General features: G+C 43.0%; 1 protein-coding gene across 1 annotated transcript in view; it reads left to right on the top strand.

Annotated features, from left to right (window-relative positions):
* LOC122810655 (glycerol-3-phosphate acyltransferase 1, mitochondrial-like) overlaps positions 1-19,894 on the top strand; it is a 701,052-nt gene that overhangs the window by 609,641 nt on the left and 71,517 nt on the right. Inside the window, exon 8 of the mRNA XM_044082228.1 lies at positions 8,888-9,024. Coding sequence (XP_043938163.1) covers positions 8,888-9,024 — 137 coding nt within the window. The remainder of the gene's footprint in view (positions 1-8,887; positions 9,025-19,894) is intronic.

The following is a 19,894-nucleotide window of genomic DNA, read 5'->3' as shown; positions in this document are numbered from 1 at the left end:
CACATTCCGGGATGGTCCAACATCCTTGCTGACAGGCTAAGTGGGACCATTCTGATGCCTTACGAGTGGTCTCTGAATCTGTCAGTAGCTGAGCAGATCTTCAGCGAGTGGGGTCAACCTTGCTGCGATCTCTTTGCATCTCCTTCCAACGCAAAGTGCAGCAAGTTTTTTGCTCTGAACCCCCTGCCAGGGGAATCCCCCAGAGACACTCTCGTTCATGCTTGGCCTCCCGGTCTTCTGTACCCTTGCCCGCCAGTACCTTTGCCCGCCAGTACCTCTCATTCCGAGCTTTCTACAGAAAGCTCGTCGACTGGGGAGCAAAGTGATCCTCATTGCCCTGTTCTGGCCTCGCCAGGTATGGTTTCCCTTCCTTTGGTCTCACCTTCTAGCTCTGCCTTGGATCCTAGATCCCACTCAGGATTTAATTTCACACTCTTCTGGGGTGTCTCATCCGAATCTGGACAGCCTGAAGCTCACAGCTTGGCTGCTCCAGTTCCCATGATTGCTAGGACTCCTGGACTATCCTCCTCAGTTAGATCTATTTTGGTGGCTGCTTATAAGTCTCCGACCAGGAAGGTTTATTGCAGAAAGTGGAAACGATGTTCTTCATCTCACATTGCTGCAGTCCTTACACTTGGGTAGTCCGCTGTCCTCGGTCGGCCCGAATATCAAAGTATAAGGCTGACGTCGGTCAAGGCGCATTTGACTGACATCAGGACGTCAGGGTACAAATGCGCATGACCGACGTCATATCCTCAGTCTTTTTTGCCGCATGGTCCGATGCAGAAGCAGTATTGCAAGTGCCGGTTGGCGTTCTGAAATTTTTCGATTCCGGAGTTTTAGACCGAATCAAAGTTGGCTAAGTACCCCGTTGGGGAATATTTTGGTTTTTTCTTGCCTCAGTGGTTAAACGGATGTCAGAAAAAGTGAATAACTGCATTTCTTGTGGGAAACAGATACCGCATAGAGATTATCATGCTTTGTGTATTCCTTGTTTAGGGCCTGAGCACGACGTTGTTGGGTGTCGCTCTTGTGCTAGATTTAATAAGCGCACTATAAAGAGGAGATTAGATTGTGCCAGGTTAGTCTTCGGGAAGCGGTGCAATTATAAAATGCCGTCGGATGCTCCGACGCCCGCTTCTTCGAAGAAGCGCAAGGACAAAGCAGTTAAGCCTAGGCTAGAAGAACCGTCCGTACCGGACGCCGGTTCTTTAGAGGTGTCAGTGGAGCCGGTGGCTCCACCGGAGGTTTCTTTGGGATCCCAGGGAGAGACCTTGTTGTTGCAGGATGTGGCCTCTCAGGAGGCAGGTCAGGGTGATGGGGCTTCTCAGGTTACTATACTCACCTCCCTGCCTAGGGTGGTTAGGCCTTCTCCTTCTGTTTCCAAGGCTTCTCCTAGAGGCAGGCCAGGTTTAGCTTCAGCTGGTGTCACCCCCAGTTCTTCTGGAACTGTGCCCAAGAAGCATATGCTTAAAATGGCAGAAGATTTGATTTCTTTAATTAGGGGTTCTTTGCCCCCTCCTGATAAGAGACCTAGGATGGAGCCTGAGCTAGGGAGTTTTGAGCAGGCTTCGGATGTTTCAGAGTCTTCGGCTGAAGACTTGCAGGAGTACTCTCCTTATTCTGATTCTGATGTGGATGATTCTACTCCTTCTGCTTCTCCTCCTGAGGATTTTTCTTTTTCAGAGACTCTTCATTCCATGAGGGAGCATTTTAAGTGGGAAGGTCAGGACTTCTCCGATTCCAGGAAAAGGCTTAGGGAATTTTTGTTTTTACCCCAGCATAGGCCTTTGGCTATACCTCCTGTTTTGGATGTAGTGGAAGATGTTTTTACAGAAGCTTCTCTTAATCCTGATTCTTTGCCTCCTGCTCCTGTTAAACCGGATAGGTATTACAGGGTGCCTGAAGTTCATAAGTATCTTTTTAAGAGTCCTAGGGCAGACCCAGAAACTGTTAGCCAGGGGCCTAAAGGTGTTAAGGCTTCTGTTGTCAAGAATCCGGTTCCTGCAGATACGGAAGCCAGGGCCTTGGATAGATGGGGAAAGAAAGTCTATACCTCTTCTACTCTGGCTATGAGGGCTTTGAATTGCCAGTTTCACATGTTAAAATACCAAAACTATCTCCTTTCACAGTTGAAGTCTAAGGTTGATGCTCTGGCGGAAGGTATTGATTGTAAAGAGTTACAGGATTTGGTACATGTTTCTGAACAGGTGGGTAAGCATTCTTTGCAATGTGGTTTTGATGCTGTACAGGCCTCGTCTAGGGTGGCTGCCACTGGGTCAGTTCTTCGCAGGCACGCCTGGTTGAGGGATCAAAATTTATCTGACCATGTTAAAACAAGGATTTTAGATGCTCCTTTACAATCTGATGTGTTGTTTGGTTCTCCTGTTGAGGCAGTTTTAAAGAAAATGGAAGACAAGGCTAAGTCTATGCAGACTGTTAAAGATTTTTTGCAGGTTCAGCCTCCAAAGTTTAGTAGAAATTGGCCTGCTAAAGGGTGGGCGTATCCTTCTTATGATTCCCAGTGTAGGGGTAGATCTAGACGTGGTAGGGGCAGAGCTCAGGGCTCTTTCAGGCCTAGAACAGGGAGTTCTCCTGCACAGTCTTCTGGTGAGGGCAGGGGTCAGTCCTTTCGTAAACAGACCCAATGACCTACCTTTTCAGATGCCAGAGCCTTCTCGTCTGGCAGCACCTTTGGGAGGAAGGTTGGCACTTTTCAAAGAAAATTGGAGTTTAATTACCCAAGACAAATGGGTATTGGATATCATACACCACGGTTACAGGTTTTATTTCCATACCTTGCCTCCTTTCAGAGGCATGCCAGACGTTCCTCCTCAGCAAAGAATAGAGGCTCGCAAGCAAATTTCTCTGTTACTTCAACTAGGGGCCATACAGCCGGTCCCTATGCCAGAAGTGGGCCTAGGATTTTATTCTCGCCTGTTCCTAGTACCAAAGAAGGGGAACACGTGGAGACCAATTTTGGATTTATCTATCCTCAACACTTATCTGGACATTCCCAAGTTCAAAATGTTGACGTTACAACAGCTTTTACCTCTGCTGGGCAAAGATCATTGGATGGTAACTTTGGATCTCAAGGAGGCTTACCTTCATGTTCCTATCAGACTAAGTTGCAGGAAGTATCTGCGTTTTCGAGCTGGGACTTCTCACTATCAGTTCTCTGCATTGCCCTTTGGCTTATCTACTGCGCCCAGAGTGTTCACGAAAGTTCTGGCTCCAGTGATAGCTTTCTTCAGGCTAAAAGGAATACAGATCTATCCTTATTTGGACGACTGCCTGATTCTGGCTCAAGGAAGGGAAGAGCTTCTTCATCATTTGGAATATGTGATAGCAGTGCTAAGATGCCTGGGGTATTCTGTGAACGAAATAAAGTCCAGTCTAGTACCCTCTCAGGACATGTGCTTTCTGGGTGTAAGACTGAATACAGCATCCCAGATGGCCTGTTTAACCCGGACAAACAAAAGAGTCTTTCCCTTTACTTCCATCAACTATCTCATCAGTCCGGGCTGACTGCAAGGACAGTCCTTCAAGCCTTAGGGTTCATGGCATCTTGTATTCTGGTGCTTCCCAATGCCAAACTGCATATGAGGAAGCTGCAATGGTATCTCAAAATGTATGGACACAGCACTGCCAGGATCTGGACACTGTCATTCCAATAATACCTTGCATTCAAAAGGAATTTTTGTGGTGGGCTCAGGAATGTCACCTAAACAAGGGACTCTCTGTGACCCGGCCAGAGGCGAGTCAGATTTTAACGACAGATGCCTCAGACAAAGCTTGGGGAGCTCATCTAAATGGAAAGTGGATACAAGACAAGTGGCCTGCCAGACTACAACATCTACATATCAATCTGAAGGAGATGTTAGCAGTCCAGTTTGCATTAATAGCTTTCAAGGATTTACTTCTTCCAGGGCAGGTGTTGATTCTAACAGACAACACAACTGTCATGTGGTACATCAACAAGCAAGGGGAACACATTCTTATCCTCTATGCAGGCAAGCAATGATTTTGTGGGAGACTGCTCTCAGTTTACAGCTCAATCTTCAGGCAAGGTTTCTGCCAGGAGCACAGAACTCCTTAGCAGATGTGTTGAGCAGACGGATTATGGATCCCCACGAGTGGAAATTGGATCCTCATGTATTTCAGAAATTGACAGTGTCCTGGGGAACTCCAGACATAGATCTGTTCGCTTCTCCACTAAACCATCAGCTGCCAAAGTTTTGCACAAAAGGTTTCATCCCACAGCTTGGAAAGTGGATGCTCTTTCTTTCAATTGGAGCAATCTTCATGTGTATGCCTTTCCACCTCTGCCTCTCCTCTCAAAGGTACTTCTAAAGGTCAGACAGGACAAGCCAAGGATGATTTTAATAGCTCCAGATTGGCCTCGACAGCACTGGTACCCATTACTGAGAAGTCTGGTACGGAAGCCTCCATGGACTTTGCCTTGATTCCACACCTGTTGTCACAGGAGGACAGCCATTTGCTCAATGTCAAACTTCACTCTCTTCACCTAACAGCCTGGCATATTCTGTTTTGAACCATAGAAGGTCTCAACTTCCACAACAAGTTTTGAATGTGATTTTGGAAGCTAGAAGGCCTAGTACAAGGAAAGTGTACGCAGATAAATGGAAGAGATTTTTATTTTGGAGTGCAGCAAAGGATTTTGATGTTTCTGAGCCTAATTTAAGTGTGGCTCTTCAATATCTTACTGAGTTACTGGACAAAGGTTTGTCCTTCTCTTCTATTAAGGTTCATGCTGCAGCGATTTCAGCTCACTATGAATGTGACCCTCCTTTGTTTTCGCATCCTTTGTTCAAGCAATTTCTTAGAGGGCAAAGAATATAAGACCCCCACGTAGAGCTCCTACTCCTGCTTGGGATCTCAATTTTGTGTTGGAGAAACTCACTCTACAACCTTTTGAGCCTGCAGCTACTTCTGAGTTGAAATATTTATCATGGAAGACTGCTTTTTTGTCGGCCATTACCTCTGCAAGAAGGGTTTCTGAATTACAGGCCCTTATGGCAGTTGAGCCTTTCTTGATTTTCCATAAGGATAGGGTATCTTTACGTACTAATCCTTCCTTTATGCCTAAGGTGGTTTCTAGTGTGGCTTTAAACCAAACTATTCATTTGCCTACTTTTTATGCAAATCCCCAAAATAAAGGGGAAAAGATTTTGCACACTTTAGATGTACACAGGCAGTTGCGATATTATTTGGACAGAACTAAAGGGTTCAGGCAGTCTCAGCAGTTGTTTGTTTCTTTTGCTTTGGGTTCTCAGGGCAAGCCTGTGTCAAAACAAACTATTTCTAAGTGGATTGGGTTTTGCATTGCTTTCTATTATTCCCATCATGGCAAGGAGGTTCCAGCTGGGATTAGGCCTCATTCCACTAGGGCTACTGCCACTTGACAGCTTTTTGAGGGAGTGGCAACCAAGGATATTTTGGAGGCAGCTACTTGGAGTTCAGTGCATACTTTCTCTAGGCATTATCACCTACCACTTTACTCTAAATCCAGGGCTGGTTTTGCCACTGCTGTTTTGCAGGGCATTTTGGCAGCTCCTGCTTCCTTGTAGTTGACCATCCTCCCATACCTCTGCTTTGGGATTCTACCCAAGTGTAAGGACTGCAGCAATGTGAGATGAAGAACATAGTACAGTTTTGTACCTACCATAAATGTAGATGTTCGAAGATCCACATTGCTGCAGTCCAATTTACCCTCCCTCCTTCCCCTCTGTGTTTAGAGGTGGTTGTGTGGGTTGGGTTGTAAATATTGTATGTATTGTATATATTGTACATATAAGTAGTGCAAGGGTGGTTGGTTGTTAGTTTGCTGTCTTTTGGTTTAGACCTTTATGTTTAGGGTCTTCTGACATCTGGGGCAAGAAAAGACTGAGGATATGACGTCGGTCATGCGCATTTGTACCCTGACGTCCTGATGTCAGTCAAATGCGCCTTGACCGACGTCAGCCTTATACTTTGATATTCGGGCCGACCGAGGACAGCGGACTACCCAAGTGTAAGGACTGCAGCAATGTGGATCTTCGAACATCTACATTTATGGTAGGTACAAAACTGTACTTTTTTCCTTTTGGGCCTCTCAAAGGAGTTTAGACCCGTTCACGGCTCCTATTTCTGCCATTCTTGATGTTCTAGCTGATATTTTTCAACACGGAGCTAGTTCTTCTACTGTCAAAGTTCAGTTGGCTGCCATCTCTCATTTTCATGTGGGTGAGAATTCTGCCTCTTAAGCCTTTTACAGACCGTGTAAAGCCTTTATCAAAGGCATCTTTTTGTTACGCTTGGAGCTAATGCTAGTAAAAGTTGCCGGCTCGGATCTGATACGGATCCGTAACCCACAGTTTGAAGACAAATGAAGTACAACTACTCAGATGGAACGTTATGGTGAGTACATAACTTCTTTTTTTTTCTCACTGCTGTCAAACTTGTTCTATTCTTGCCTCTGTTGTATTCCTGTGTGTGGATGTGTGTGTGTGTGTGTGTGTATATATATATATATATGTATAAATATGTATGTGTGTATATATATATATATATATATATATATATATATATATATATATATATATGTATGTATGTATATATGTAAACCCATTTTCTCCAGTATGTGTTAAATGTATTACACTGTTCCACTGGGAACATGTCCTTTGGCCCTTGAAGTGGCTGAAAAGAGTTCTGTTGACTAGCTCAACTACACAATTTAAGTAAATGAATGAACTAATAGGTACTTTATCTTGCATAACTACAAATACGTTTTGGTGCACTCTTAGTATTCAGATGTCATTGTTCTCTGGAAATCCTTAGCGACTGCATGCTTTATTAATTCCGGCATATAAATGCAGCTGTGACAAGTCGAGGCTGTGTAGAGGGACAGAGCCAAAATTTGAGTCAGACTCGAGCACATCCCTGAAAATCAGGGACAGTTGAAAGGTATGGTGGGGGCAGTAAAATGCAGTGTATACATTCAAATCATTGTGCATCATACAGTGTTGCTGCTCATTATGTGCATCAAGTCTTGGCTTAGTTAATAAGAGGTAAAGGGAATGGGTACTAAGGGCTGTGTTTTTCAATGGTTTAGCTTGTAAGAGTTGAAGATGTTTTACAGGCACTAATGATTAGGTACTCATGTAAGCATTGTATATGTCTGTGTGTATCCACAAGTGGGATAATTCACCATGTTGATATTTATACAGGTTAAACACACGTACTACAACAGAGTAGGCATCATTAACAATAAACACTGATCGAGGACTGCATTTATTAGCAGGAAACCTTCAAAGGAAGTGGATGTTAGGGAAGGAAGTGAAGAGGAGAGACTCTCTCAGTATGAGTAACTTTGTGTGCATGTATGCAAACTATACATGGGAGTGGAGTGGAAGGGGAAGGAGCAGAAGAAAGTTGTTGTGTCTTTGCATACTTAGTCACTTTCTTACCAGAATGCTGATTGTATACCTGTCTTAAAGAGCAGAATCCTGGCCATGTACACATGTTTAAATGAGCACAGCAGAACAAATATTGTATGTAACTCTGAATTGCATACTAACCACACTGCAGTAACGGTGATGACATGTGCATGTTAAAAACGTAATGAATAAATGAAAGCAAAGTAAAATGATGGGCAGCAAGATGAGAAGATGCAACGGAGAACCATGTTTTGCGAGATAAAATTGCATACAGCTTCAGATATTATTTTGTGTGCAGTGGAATGAATATAGATGGTAATCAAACTAATTTTACTGGCGTGGGGGCTGCCACATTTTGTTTTGCATTTTGATCGTGGTTAAGCATAACAGCATTTTAAAAATCATCACAGGAAAACAACATGCATTATTGCTCTCTTAACTAGGACTGGACAGATGTCGAATGTGGTAACAGTTTTGCTTTCATTTTCTGACAAGACTACCTCCTCATTACTATTAATTCAGATGCTAAGTTGTGCTGTCTGAAATGTTTTTGAACAGTAAAAAGGTGCTGTATGTGCAACGGAAAATGTAAGCTGTGAGCAACCTCCAGATGCTCTTGTATGCATGATAGACTTGATATCGAAAAAATCCTGTGTACAGCAGAAATTACCACATATTGGGCACAGGAAACTACTTTTACCTCATAGGCTTCAGAAAATATTGTATAAAACATTTTGTGCAGTAGCACAAGGTTATGTCTCCTCTTTGAAAGCTAAGTTGAGTTGTCTGAAAACTAGGAGAGGTTCTAATTTTTTTTTGAGGGGGGGGGGCATACTGGATAGTTGGTACAAATTGGACATGAGAAATTAAATTAACCAGTGAGCTGAGCTGTCTATAAACTGCATCCATTTTGAGTTAGAATTAGTACACACACACAGGACACTGAACAATATTTCAATACGCCTTGAGAATGCAGGCAGGCATTGTACACCATTTTAAAATGATTGCAGAGTCTCAAGAAAGCATATGACATTATACTACTGGACAGGAAAAAATAGCACAGAGAATGTTAGCAAGGAAGAAAATGGCAGTGATTTTGCTTTAAGCAATTGTGATATGCTGTTTTGTTACTGACAGCAGGTCATTTTGATTAATATATTTATGTACAGATATATTTTGATATCTGCTGATTTGCTTTGATACAGACAGCCTAAGAGAAGCAACTTTGTGACTGAAACAGTGTTTTGATCTTGCCCAAGCCATGATGAAAAAAAATGGAGCTATTTCTGGTTAATGTGTTGTTGAGTTCAGTACCAGATTTAGTACGAGGTGCCCTAAGGGTATCATGGTAGAGTCTGTTAGGACATTGTGATCATTGTTACTGTAATGTAGAACCTGCATTTGTATCTGTCTGGTCCTTATTGTGTTGTGTTTTGTTTTTCTGACAGTACAAATCTTCAGTGGTTTACCTTTCTATTCACAAGTCTTGCTTGGATTACCTTCTCCTTCCCTTTGTCCTGTTTTGTAATGGTCTCAGAGTACCGTATTTTGCAGCTGGTGGTGACCTCAGAACCTCTACTTTCAGGTAAAGTAGTTTTACTTCATTATTTTCACATGTATTGATATTGTTTTTGCAGCTGTACTATTTTAGTACTTAGTTTGCATGTACTGAAAAATGCATGCACAGTTCTTCAGCATAGATAATTTTATCCGTTATTTACTAACATGTATTGATGTTTTGCAGTTTTATTCTTTTATTACTTGTTCTGTATGAGGCATTCTTACAAGTGTGTGTGTGTACTTAAAAGTGCAGGCATAGTCCATAATCACATGTAATTTGATCTCAAAGTGTTCAGGATGTTATTAACTCATACATGCATGCTTTTGTTCTCCCACCCAGCTAGTTATATCACTGCATTTTAAAATACATTATGAAAGCTCCTGTTTGCAGTAGTGTGTGTGTGTGTGTGTGTGTGTGTGTGTGTGTGTGTGTGTGTGTGTGTGTGTGTGTGTGTGTGTGGAAGATCTTAAAGTTGCATAATAAAAGGTTGTTTTCATGGTAAGGGTGGAAGTAGAATGCATGGACCTTTTCATAATATGCCATAAAAGCTGGCATCATCCTTTCCACCCATCAGAATTTTAAATATTTTTCAGAAGTTCCTGCACATAAGAACCATATGTATACCTTTATTAATGCACACTCTGTGATATCATGCACCAGTTGTATGTGTGCTCAGTCACTGTGCTCACGAGTTCTTTGTATGCCATTTTCACAGTCCGTACCTTAATTGCTGTTATTGTGAGCAAAAAGTTCATGCATGTCTTTTATTTTTTGTGATGTCTGAAAACTCCTCTGAATTGTGCACCAAAGGGCAACAAAAAGCTCCTTTTGGGGAGTGATAGGCTGTTATAAGTAGAATAAAAGATTGCAGTTTCTTCACTGAAGACTTAATTTGGAGGACTTGCCAAGGTTTGGCCACACCCCTTAGCCATAGGCAAGTCTACACCTTTCTAAGCCTTCCAGTTTTTGCAAGCGTACAGTTTAGCCCCAGGTTAGTAGGAGTTTGAGTTTGTCTTAAGCCCCATTTTGTGGTGTATCAGCAGTGAGGTTCTTGTCATGGAAATCTCAAGAGCAATGAGATTATACGAGCCCATTCCAGATTATTTATATTTAGGGGATTCGTCATGTGAAGGCTGCTGTATTTTGGCCTCCATTTCACTGATATCTGTCGGAACTGTTGGACTCCCAGCCATTCCCCAGACCCTGCCTTCAAAGATGTTTCACAGCCAGGAGGCACCTTTATTCCACTTTTGAGGCCAAAGAAGACTTATCTAGTATAGTCCTGCAGTTGGTTACAATTATATATTAAGCAGTTTAGGGTTGATTTTTGGCTAGTTTTGCAAGCTGCTCATGCTCCCAGAGACCACATCATTTTTGTCCACTGTTTGAAAAGGAGGGTACAGCTTTGAGCATATGTGACAGGATGGTATATCCCTTTAAGGCAGGGAATCCTAGGGATATCCATTCTGTATCTTATTTGTGTAATTTCTGGTCCTTCTTGATATAATCAGCTGGGAGAAAGCTCAAGAATCTCATGAAGTCTGGACCCCAGGAGGACCTTTAGCAGACCCTATGCATGGTTTTCCTGGTGGCCTGTCAAGCAGTTCTCTTTAATGAGAATTGTCTGATTTTTTTTTTTAATAAACTGCAGGCTCAGGTGTGTGCCTAAGTAGAAATACATAAATGCATAGATTGTTACTAGGCTAACGACCCAGGGGGCCTTTCTAAGCCTAGCCAAGTTTTTCCAAAAGAAGAATGATGTCCTGTATCCAAATAGGACATTAAGAGCCAGGCATTTATAAGCTATCTCTGTCCATAAAGGACCAGGCCAGATGTAAATTTCCCGTTCCCCATCCACTGGCCTAGGTTGTGCTTACACTGGGTAATATACAAACTCAGCTTCACATGGATGGGAAGCTTGTTCCATAGGAGGGGCTGTCTCTGGAACACATCTGTCTCTTCAACATGTTCTGTTTAAGTCACAGACAAAATTCAGGTCTATAGACCTTGCATTTCTGTACTCTTTATATGGCATATAGCCTCCTTAAAGATTGGATTAGCTGCAGTATTTTGTATACTTCCTTCATAAAGATAGAGCATTTTTGTCATATTTTCTGTGCTTTGGTTAGTAGCCTCCTCAAGAAGAAATTGACCGCCATTTTCAGTGAATAGGAAGTTTCCCATTATTTTAGACCCCATGTTCCAAGAAAAACATAAAGGCCTCACTGTTGCTCTAGGTAAAGCTGACGCATACTGTGCTAGTCCCATTTTCTTTGCCAGATGGAAACCACACAGAATTCTCTCTCCCATCTTCCTTGCTGCAGCAGTGACTGATTAGGACTCCCTGATGGAGGCATCTGTCCTGGCTTACCCCAACTGCGAGAGTCACCCTTTTAGAACAGCAGAATTGGAACAGGATCACTCTTAGTCATCCCTGCTGTATTTTAATAATTTTTATGCCCTATCCCTTTTTTCTTAGGGTTTCCACCATATGGGAATTTTAAGGGGAAGTGGGACAGACTTAAACTCTACCACAAAGGGGCAGTAGAGGCTTTGCCATTCTCCTCTTTCCCAGAACAAGGTTGTTGGTTTCATTCAGCCCTTGGTTGTATCATCCTTCTCCTAAGGTGTCTTGGGGTTTTATTCCTCTCCACTGCAGTTGCTCCCAGGACTGCTTTTTATTTTTTTTTTTTTGTGATTCTCTTTGGTTATATCTGGTGGGGCTATGTTCCCAGCAGAAGGTTACCGTTGTTGGCTGACTTAGAGTCTAGAGCCTTTCCCTGCATTGACCACTGTGGCTGAAGCTTGAGGAAGCAGAATCTGTGTGATACCCTCCTTGTTAGGGTTGCCATTGGCTGGTGTTCCTGCCTGGGGATTCTTAGGGGGGGATGCTTTCAACAGAGGTACTCTGAACGCATTGGTTGTTGTCCCATAGTTTGGCTTATGTTTCACAGATGCCCCTTTGAGCTTTTAAACATGGAACTGTGTGCTGCCCTCACTGATTCTCCCTGCCCTGAAGAGTGCTTAGGACATCCAGGTTTGGAAACCTGGATGTGGGTTGCAGTATTTGCCGAGTTTCTGACTAGACTGCATCCTTTGGGTATGGTTATAGTGACATTATTCATGGTACTGCATCATGCCTATGAGCATTGATATTGCTTTGGACTATGAGAATTATGAGGTTTAAGATCTCTCCATGTGTTTGGTGTTTGTCCCTGGTCTTGGAACCTAGGAAAGGTAGACTTTTCACCACCAGATTCTGCATGGGCCTTCCATTTTTCAAACCTTCCCATTTCTTTTCATCTATGGTTATTTGCATGGAAGAAGGTTGTAGCATACGTAGACTTCCTTTTGATTATGGATTTATATCTCCTCCCTGGATGACGTATTTTGATCGGCTGGAGCTGATGGTAAAAGTAAAGGCTCCAAGTGATGAAAACAGCCCAGTCTTAGCTAAACCCACCCTGAGGAGCTGAGATGCCCCAGCTAGGACAAACAAAACAAATGCTAAAGGGAGTAATTTAAGAGCAGGTTGTGGTTCAGAAAAAGAGAGCTTCTATGTTGACCTTCCAAAGCTTTCATGTTAATTCCCTTCAAATTTTGGAAATAAGTCACCTTTAATCAGTATTCATTTAATGAAGCTTTCTTCGAATTATCAATTTCTTACAGACTTCATCAGATCATGAAAAACTTATAGTAATACTAGCTAAGACATTACTCTTTTATCCTAATTTCAACAAAGGGGCATGGAAGGAGCAGTTGAGTGATGTTCTTCATCTCACATTGCTGCAGTCCTTACATATGGGTAGTCCGCTGTCCTCGGTCGGCCCGAATACCAAAGTATTAGGCTGACGTCGGTCACGGCGCTTAAAACTGACATCAGGACGTCAGGGTACAAAAGCGCATGACCGACGTCATATCCTCAGTCTTTTTTGCCGCATGGTCCGATGCAGAAGCAGCGTTGCAAGTGCCGTTCGGCGTTCTGAAATTTTTCGAGTTCGGAGTTTCAGACGGAATCCAAGTTGGCTAAGTACCCCGTTGGGGAATATTTTGTTTTTTCTTGCCTCAGTGTATTACGGATGTCAGAAAAAGTGAATAACTGTATTTCTTGTGGGAAGCAGATACCGCATAGGGATTATCATTCTTTGTGCATTCCTTGTTTGGGGCCTGAGCACGACGTTGTCGGGTGTCGCTTTTGTGCTAGGTTCAATAACGCACTATTAGCGAAGGTTAGATTGTGCTAGGCTGGTCTTTGGTAAGCGGTGCAATTATAATATGCCGTCGGACTCTCCGGCCGCTTCGCGAAGAAGCGCAAAGACAAAACAGTTAAACCCAGGCAAGATGAGTCGTCCGTTCGGACGCCGGTTCTTTAGAGGCTTCAGTGGAACCGGTGGTTCCGACGGAGACTTCTCTGGAGTCTCAGGGGGAGACTTTGATTTTGCAGGATGTGGCCTCTCAAGAGGCAGGTCAGGCTGAAGGGGCTTCTCAAGTTACTGTACTCCCCTCCCTTCCTAGGGTGGTTAGGCCCTCTCCTTCTGTTTCCAAGGCTTCTCCCAGAGGCAGGCCAGGTTTAGCTTCTGTTGGTGTCACTCCTAGTTCAGCAGGGTCTATGCCTAAGAAGCACATGCTTAAAATGGCAGAAGATTTGATTACTCTGATTAGAGGTTCTTTGCCCCCTGCTGATAAGAGGCCTAGGGTGCAGCCAGAGTTGGGAAGTTTTGAGCAGGCTTCGGATGTTTCAGAGTCTTCGGCTGAAGACTTGCAGGAGTACTCTCCTTATTCTGATTCTGATGCAGATGATTCCACTCCTTCTGCTTCTCCTCCAGAGGATTTTTCTTTTTCAGAGACACTTCATTCTATGAGGGAACATTTTAAGTGGGAAGGTCAGGACTTCTCTGATTCTCGGAAAAGGCTTAGGGAATTTTTGCTTTTACCCCAACATAGGCCCTTGGCTATACCCCTGTTCTGGATGTTGTGGAAGATGTGTTTTCAGAGGCTTCACTTAATCCTGATTCTCTGCCTCCTCGCCTGTTAAACCGGATAGGTATTACAGGGTGCCTGAGGCTCATAAATATCTTTATAAGAGTCCTAGGGCGGACCCAGAAACTATTAGTCAGGGACCTAAGGGTGTTAAGGCCTCTGTTGTAAAAAATCCGGTTCCTCTAGATAAGGAGGCCAGAGCTTTGGATAGATGGGGAAAGAAGGTCTATACATCTTCTACCTTAGCTATGAGGGCTTTGAATTGCCAGTTTCATATGTTGAAATATCAAAACTTTCTTCTTTCTCAATTGAAGTCTAAGGTGGATGCTCTGGCGGAAGGCATTGAGTGCAAAGAATTACAAGATTCGGTGCATGTATCTGAACAGGTGGGTAAGCATTCATTACAATGTGGTTTTGATGCTGTGCAGGCCTCGTCTAGGGTGGCTGCCACTGGTTCAGTTCTTCGCAGACACGCCTGGCTGAAGGATCAGAATTTATCTGACCATGTTAAGACAAGGATTTTGGATGCTCCTTTGCAGTCTGATGTGTTGTTTGGTTCACCTGTGGAGTCAGTCTTGAAGAAAATGGAAGACAAGGCTAAGTCTATGCAGGCTGTTAAAGATTTTTTGCAAGTTCAGCCTCCGAAGTTTAGTAGGAATTGGCCTGCTAAGGGGTGGACGTATCCTTCTTATGATTCTCAGTCTAGGGGTAGATCTAGACATGGTAGGGGCAGAGCTCAGAGTTCTTTTAGACCTAGAACAGGGAGTTCACCTGCACAATCTTCGGGTGAGGGCAGGGGCCAGTCCTTTCGTAAACAGGCCCAATGACCTACTTTTTCAGCTGCCAGATCCTTCTTGCCTGGCAGCACCTTTGGGAGGAAGGTTGGCACTCTTCAAGGAAAATTGGATTTTGATTACCCAAGACAAATGGGTATTGGATATCATACATCAAGGTTACAAGTTTTATTTCCATACCTTGCCTCCTTTCAAAGGCATGCCAGACGTTCCTCCTCAGCAAAGACTAGAGGCTCACAAACAAATTTCTCTACTTCTTCAAATAGGGGCCATACAACCTGTCCCTCTGTCAGAAGTGGGCCTAGGATTTTATTCTCGCCTGTTTCTAGTACCAAAGAAAGGGAACACGTGGAGACCAATTTTGGATTTATCTATCCTCAACACATATCTGGACATTCCCAAGTTCAAAATGTTGACGTTACAACAGCTTTTACCTCTGCTGGGCAAAGATCACTGAATGGTGACTCTGGATCTCAAGGAGGCTTACCTTCATGTTCCTATCAGGCTAAGTTGCAGGAAGTATCTGCGTTTTCGGGCTGGGACTTTTCATTATCAGTTCTCTGCATTGCCCTTTGGCTTATCTACTGCCCAGAGTGTTCACGAAGGTTCTGGCTCCAGTGGTAGCTTTCTTCAGGCTAAGAGGAATACAAATCTATCCTTATTTGGACGATTGCCTAATTCTGGCCCAAGACAAGGACGAACTTCTTCATCATTTACAGTATGTGATGGCAGTGTTAAGATGCCTGGGGTATTCTGTGAACGAAATAAAGTCCAGTCTAGTACCCTCTCAGGACATGTGCTTTCTGGGTGTGAGACTGAATACAGCATCCCAGATGGCCTTTTTGACCTCGGACAAACAAAAGAATCTTTCCCTTTACTTCCACCAATTGTCTCGTCAGTCCAGGCTGACTGCAAGGACAGTCCTTCAAGCCTTGGGGTTCATGGCATCTTGTATTCTGGTACTTCCCAATGCCAAACTGCATATGAGGAAGCTACAATGGTATCTCAACAATGTATGGACACAGCACTGCCAAGATTTGGACACTGTCATTCAGATAATACCTTGCATTCAAAAGGAATTTTTGTGGTGGGCTCAGGAATGTCACCTAAACAAGGGACTCTCTGTGACCCGACCAGAGGCGAGTCAGATTTTAACGACAGATGCCTCAGACAAAGCTTGGGGAGCTCATCTAAATGGAAAATGGGTACAAGACACGTGGCCTGCCAGACTTCAACATTTACATATCAACTTGAAGGAGATGTTAGCAGTCCAATTTGCATTGATAGCTTTCAAGGATTTACTTCTTCCAGGGCAGGTGTTGATTCAAACAGACAACACAACTGTCATGTGGTACATCATCAAGCAAGGGGGGACGCATTCATATCCTCTATGCAGACAAGCAATGATTTTGTGGGAGACTGCTCTTAGTTTACAGCTAAATCTTCAGGCAAGGTTTCTGCCAGGAGCACAGAACTCCTTAGCAGATGTGTTGAGCAGACAAATTATGGATCCCCACGAGTGGAAATTGGATCCTCAAGTATTTCAGAAATTGACAGTGTTATGGGGAACTCCAGACATAGATCTGTTCGCTTCTCCACTAAATTACCAGCTGCCAAAGTTTTGCACAAAAGGTTTCATCCCACAGCTTGGAAAGTGGATGCTCTCTCATTCAATTGGAGCAATCTTCACGTGTATGCCTTTCCACCTCTGCCTCTCCTCCCAAAGGTACTCCTGAAGGTCAGACAGGACAAGCCAAACATGATTTTAATAGCTCCGGATTGGCCTCGACAGCACTGGTACCCATTACTGAGAAGTCTGGTACGGAGCCTCCATGGCCTTTGCCTTCGATTCCTCACCTGCTATCTCAGGAGAACAGTCATTTACTCAATGTCAAACTAAACTCTCTACATCTAACAGCCTGGCATATTCTGTTTTAAACCCTGGAGGGTCTCAGCTTCCACAACAAGTTTTGAATGTTATTTTGGAAGCCAGAAGACCTAGTACAAGGAAGGTTTACGCAGATAAATGGAGGAGATTTTTATTTTGGAGTACAGCAAAGGACTTTGATGTTTCTAAACCTAATTTAAGTGTTGCTCTTCAATACCTTACTGAGTTATTGGACAAAGGTTTGTCCTTCTCCTCTATAAAGGTTCATGCTGCAGCGATTTCTGCTCACTATGACTGTGACCCACCATTATTTTCTCATCCTTTGTTTAAGCAATTCCTTAGAGGGGCAAAGAATATAAGACCCCCACGTAGAGCTCCTACTCCTGCTTGGGACCTCAATTTTGTGTTGGAGAAACTCACTCTACAACCTTTTGAGCCTGCAGCAACTGCAGAGTTGAAATATTTATCATGGAAGACTGCTTTTTTGTTGGCCATTACCTCTGCGAGAAGGGTTTCTGAATTACAGGCCCTTATGGCAGTTGAGCCTTTCTTGATTTTCCACAAGGATAGGGTGTCTTTGCGTACTAACCCTTCTTTTTATGCCTAAAGTGGTTTCTAGTGTGGCTTTAAACCAAACTATTCATTTGCCTACTTTTTATGCAAACCCCAAAATAAAGGGGAAAGGATTTTGCACACTTTGGATATACACAGACAGTTACGATATTATTTGAGCAGAACTAAAGGGTTCAGGCAGTCTCAGCAGTTGTTTGTTTCTTTTGCTTTGGGTTCTCAGGGCAAACCTGTTTCAAAACAAACTATTTCTAAGTGGATTGGATTTTGTATTGCTTTCTGTTATTCCCATCATGGTAAGGAGATTCCAGCTGGGATTAGGCCTCATTCCACTAGGGCTACTGCCACTTCTACAGCCTTTTTAGGGGTGGCTACTAAAGATATTTTGGAAGCAGCTACTTGGAGTTCAGTGCATACTTTCTCTAAGCATTACCACCTTCCACTTTACTCTAAATCTAGGGCTGGATTTGCCACTGCAATTTTACAGGGCATTTTGGCAGCCCCTAATGCTTTATAGTTTTGCCATCCTCCCTTACCTCTGCTTTGGGATTCTACCCATATGTAAGGACTGCAGCAATGTGAGATGAAGAACATAGTACAGTTTTGTACCTACCATAAATGTAGATGTTCGAAGATCCACATTGCTGCAGTCCAATTTACCCTCCCTCCTTCCCCTCTGTAGTGAGAGGTGGTGGTGTGGTTTGGGTTGTACATATTGTAAATATGGTTAGTGCAGGGGTGGTTGGTTATTTTTTGCTGTTTTTTGGCTTTGGCCTTTCTTGTTAGGGCCTTCTGACATCTGGGGCAAGAAAAGACTGAGGATATGACGTTGATCATGCGCTTTTGTACCCTGACGTCCTGATGTCAGTTTTAAGCGCCGTGACCGACGTCAGCCTAATACTTTGGTATTCGGGCCGACCGAGGACAGCGGACTACCCATATGTAAGGACTGCAGCAATGTGGATCTTCGAACATCTACATTTATGGTAGGTACAAAACTGTACTTTTTTCATAGTAGCTTTTTAATTGGTGTAATTGAGACTTCACATTTAGCTATGTTTCCCTGGTTCTGATTTGCATATAGTTTTTAGAATTAGCATTTTAATTGGCTGTAATTAAATCTGCTAGACTGGTTGTGCTTCCTTACTGCTAAATTGCACAAGTTTTTCAGAATCCTTCCAATTTGTGGGTCTTGCCACACCATAAGTGTGTTCCCAGCTCCTTTGGTTTACATTGATCTGTCTAACTTTTTACTTGGTTTTCAAGTGGAAAAAAACAGTTTGTTTATTCATCTTAATCCACAAGCAATAACAGTCTTCATTTTTTGTACTGTTCCAGTACTAAAAAGGACTACCTTTTTACAATTTTTGTATATTTGAGCTTGCTCTCATTACAGAAACTGTTACACATGCATGATTTTTTTCTATAAAAAATATATTATGGTCCAAGGTTCAAGTGGTTGCATTTAGATCCTTTGTGTGCCACCCAATTTGAATTTAAGCTTCTTGTTATTTCATTAGAACACATTTTTGCAGGCTAATAAAGTTGCCAACAATATTCTATTTGCCAATCACAAGTTGGATAGAACACACTTTTACAGAGATTCCTGTGATTAAAATCACAAAAAGTACCAAATCTCAAAAACACTGGGACCATGATAATTATAGAGCCCACTTTTATGGGGCATTGAAGAAATGGCCAGCAATTTCAACAGTGACATTGAAGAAATGGTCACCTATTTCAACAGAAAGTTTAAAGAGAAAAGAAAATTGAAAAAAGATCCACAGAAATATCAGTGATGTCAATAACAAGGACCTTAACAAGGCACCCTACCTACCAACACCAAGAACCTCCCAGTGAAGTCACAGTGTAAGCAACAAAACGTGGTTGAGCTGAGCCAACACCCCAAAGTGAGACCAGACAGTTTTACCAGGGAAACCTTTGTATGTGCACCAAACCTCAGGGAACGGGTCTGTATCACATCAGCGAACGCTAGAAATAGCGAACACTGATGTATCTAACTTCAAAGTCCGAAAGCTGAAAACAGCGATGGAATGGATCAGCAAATTTTTTCCCAGGGAAAAAATTCACTAGGCCGTTCTCCAGGCTTTGCTGTTTTCTCCACTGTGGTGCGATCTTGGAGTTGGTATATTTAAGTTGTGTGTGTGTGGGAGACAAAGCCCCCCCCCCCACACACACACACACACACACACACACTTAATTTTGACTGTATACTCTTTTTTTTTGGATCTGTGATTTTTTTTTCTGGGGGGAAAATCACTGATCAATTACTTCGCTGTTTTCAGCTTTCAGACATTTGAGTTCGACATAACAGCGTTTACTATTTTTAGCATTCGCTGTTATGATAGACCCTCAGAGAACATACTGAAAGGGGTTTTCAAATGGATACAAGACCAGCACAAATGACAAAAATCTCCAACCACAGGAACCTTCACACCCCAAAACAAGAGGATCACCTGACACAACAGAGGAACTACTCGGGTGGCCAACAGGACATTCAGCTAACAATGACCACACTACCTAAGCAGGACAACAGAGAAAGTCACCCACACCATCTACCAGTTACAAAACCTCACACCAAGGCAACAGTTCATCCCCATATATCCCTCAACCACAGAAGGAGAGGAACTGGCAGGACAGG

Source organism: Protopterus annectens, chromosome 9.part0, assembly GCF_019279795.1.
Source record: "Protopterus annectens isolate FY-2018-M chromosome 9.part0, PAN1.0, whole genome shotgun sequence".
NCBI lineage: Eukaryota > Metazoa > Chordata > Ceratodontiformes > Protopteridae > Protopterus > Protopterus annectens.
This window is presented reverse-complemented; position numbering and strand designations above follow the sequence as displayed.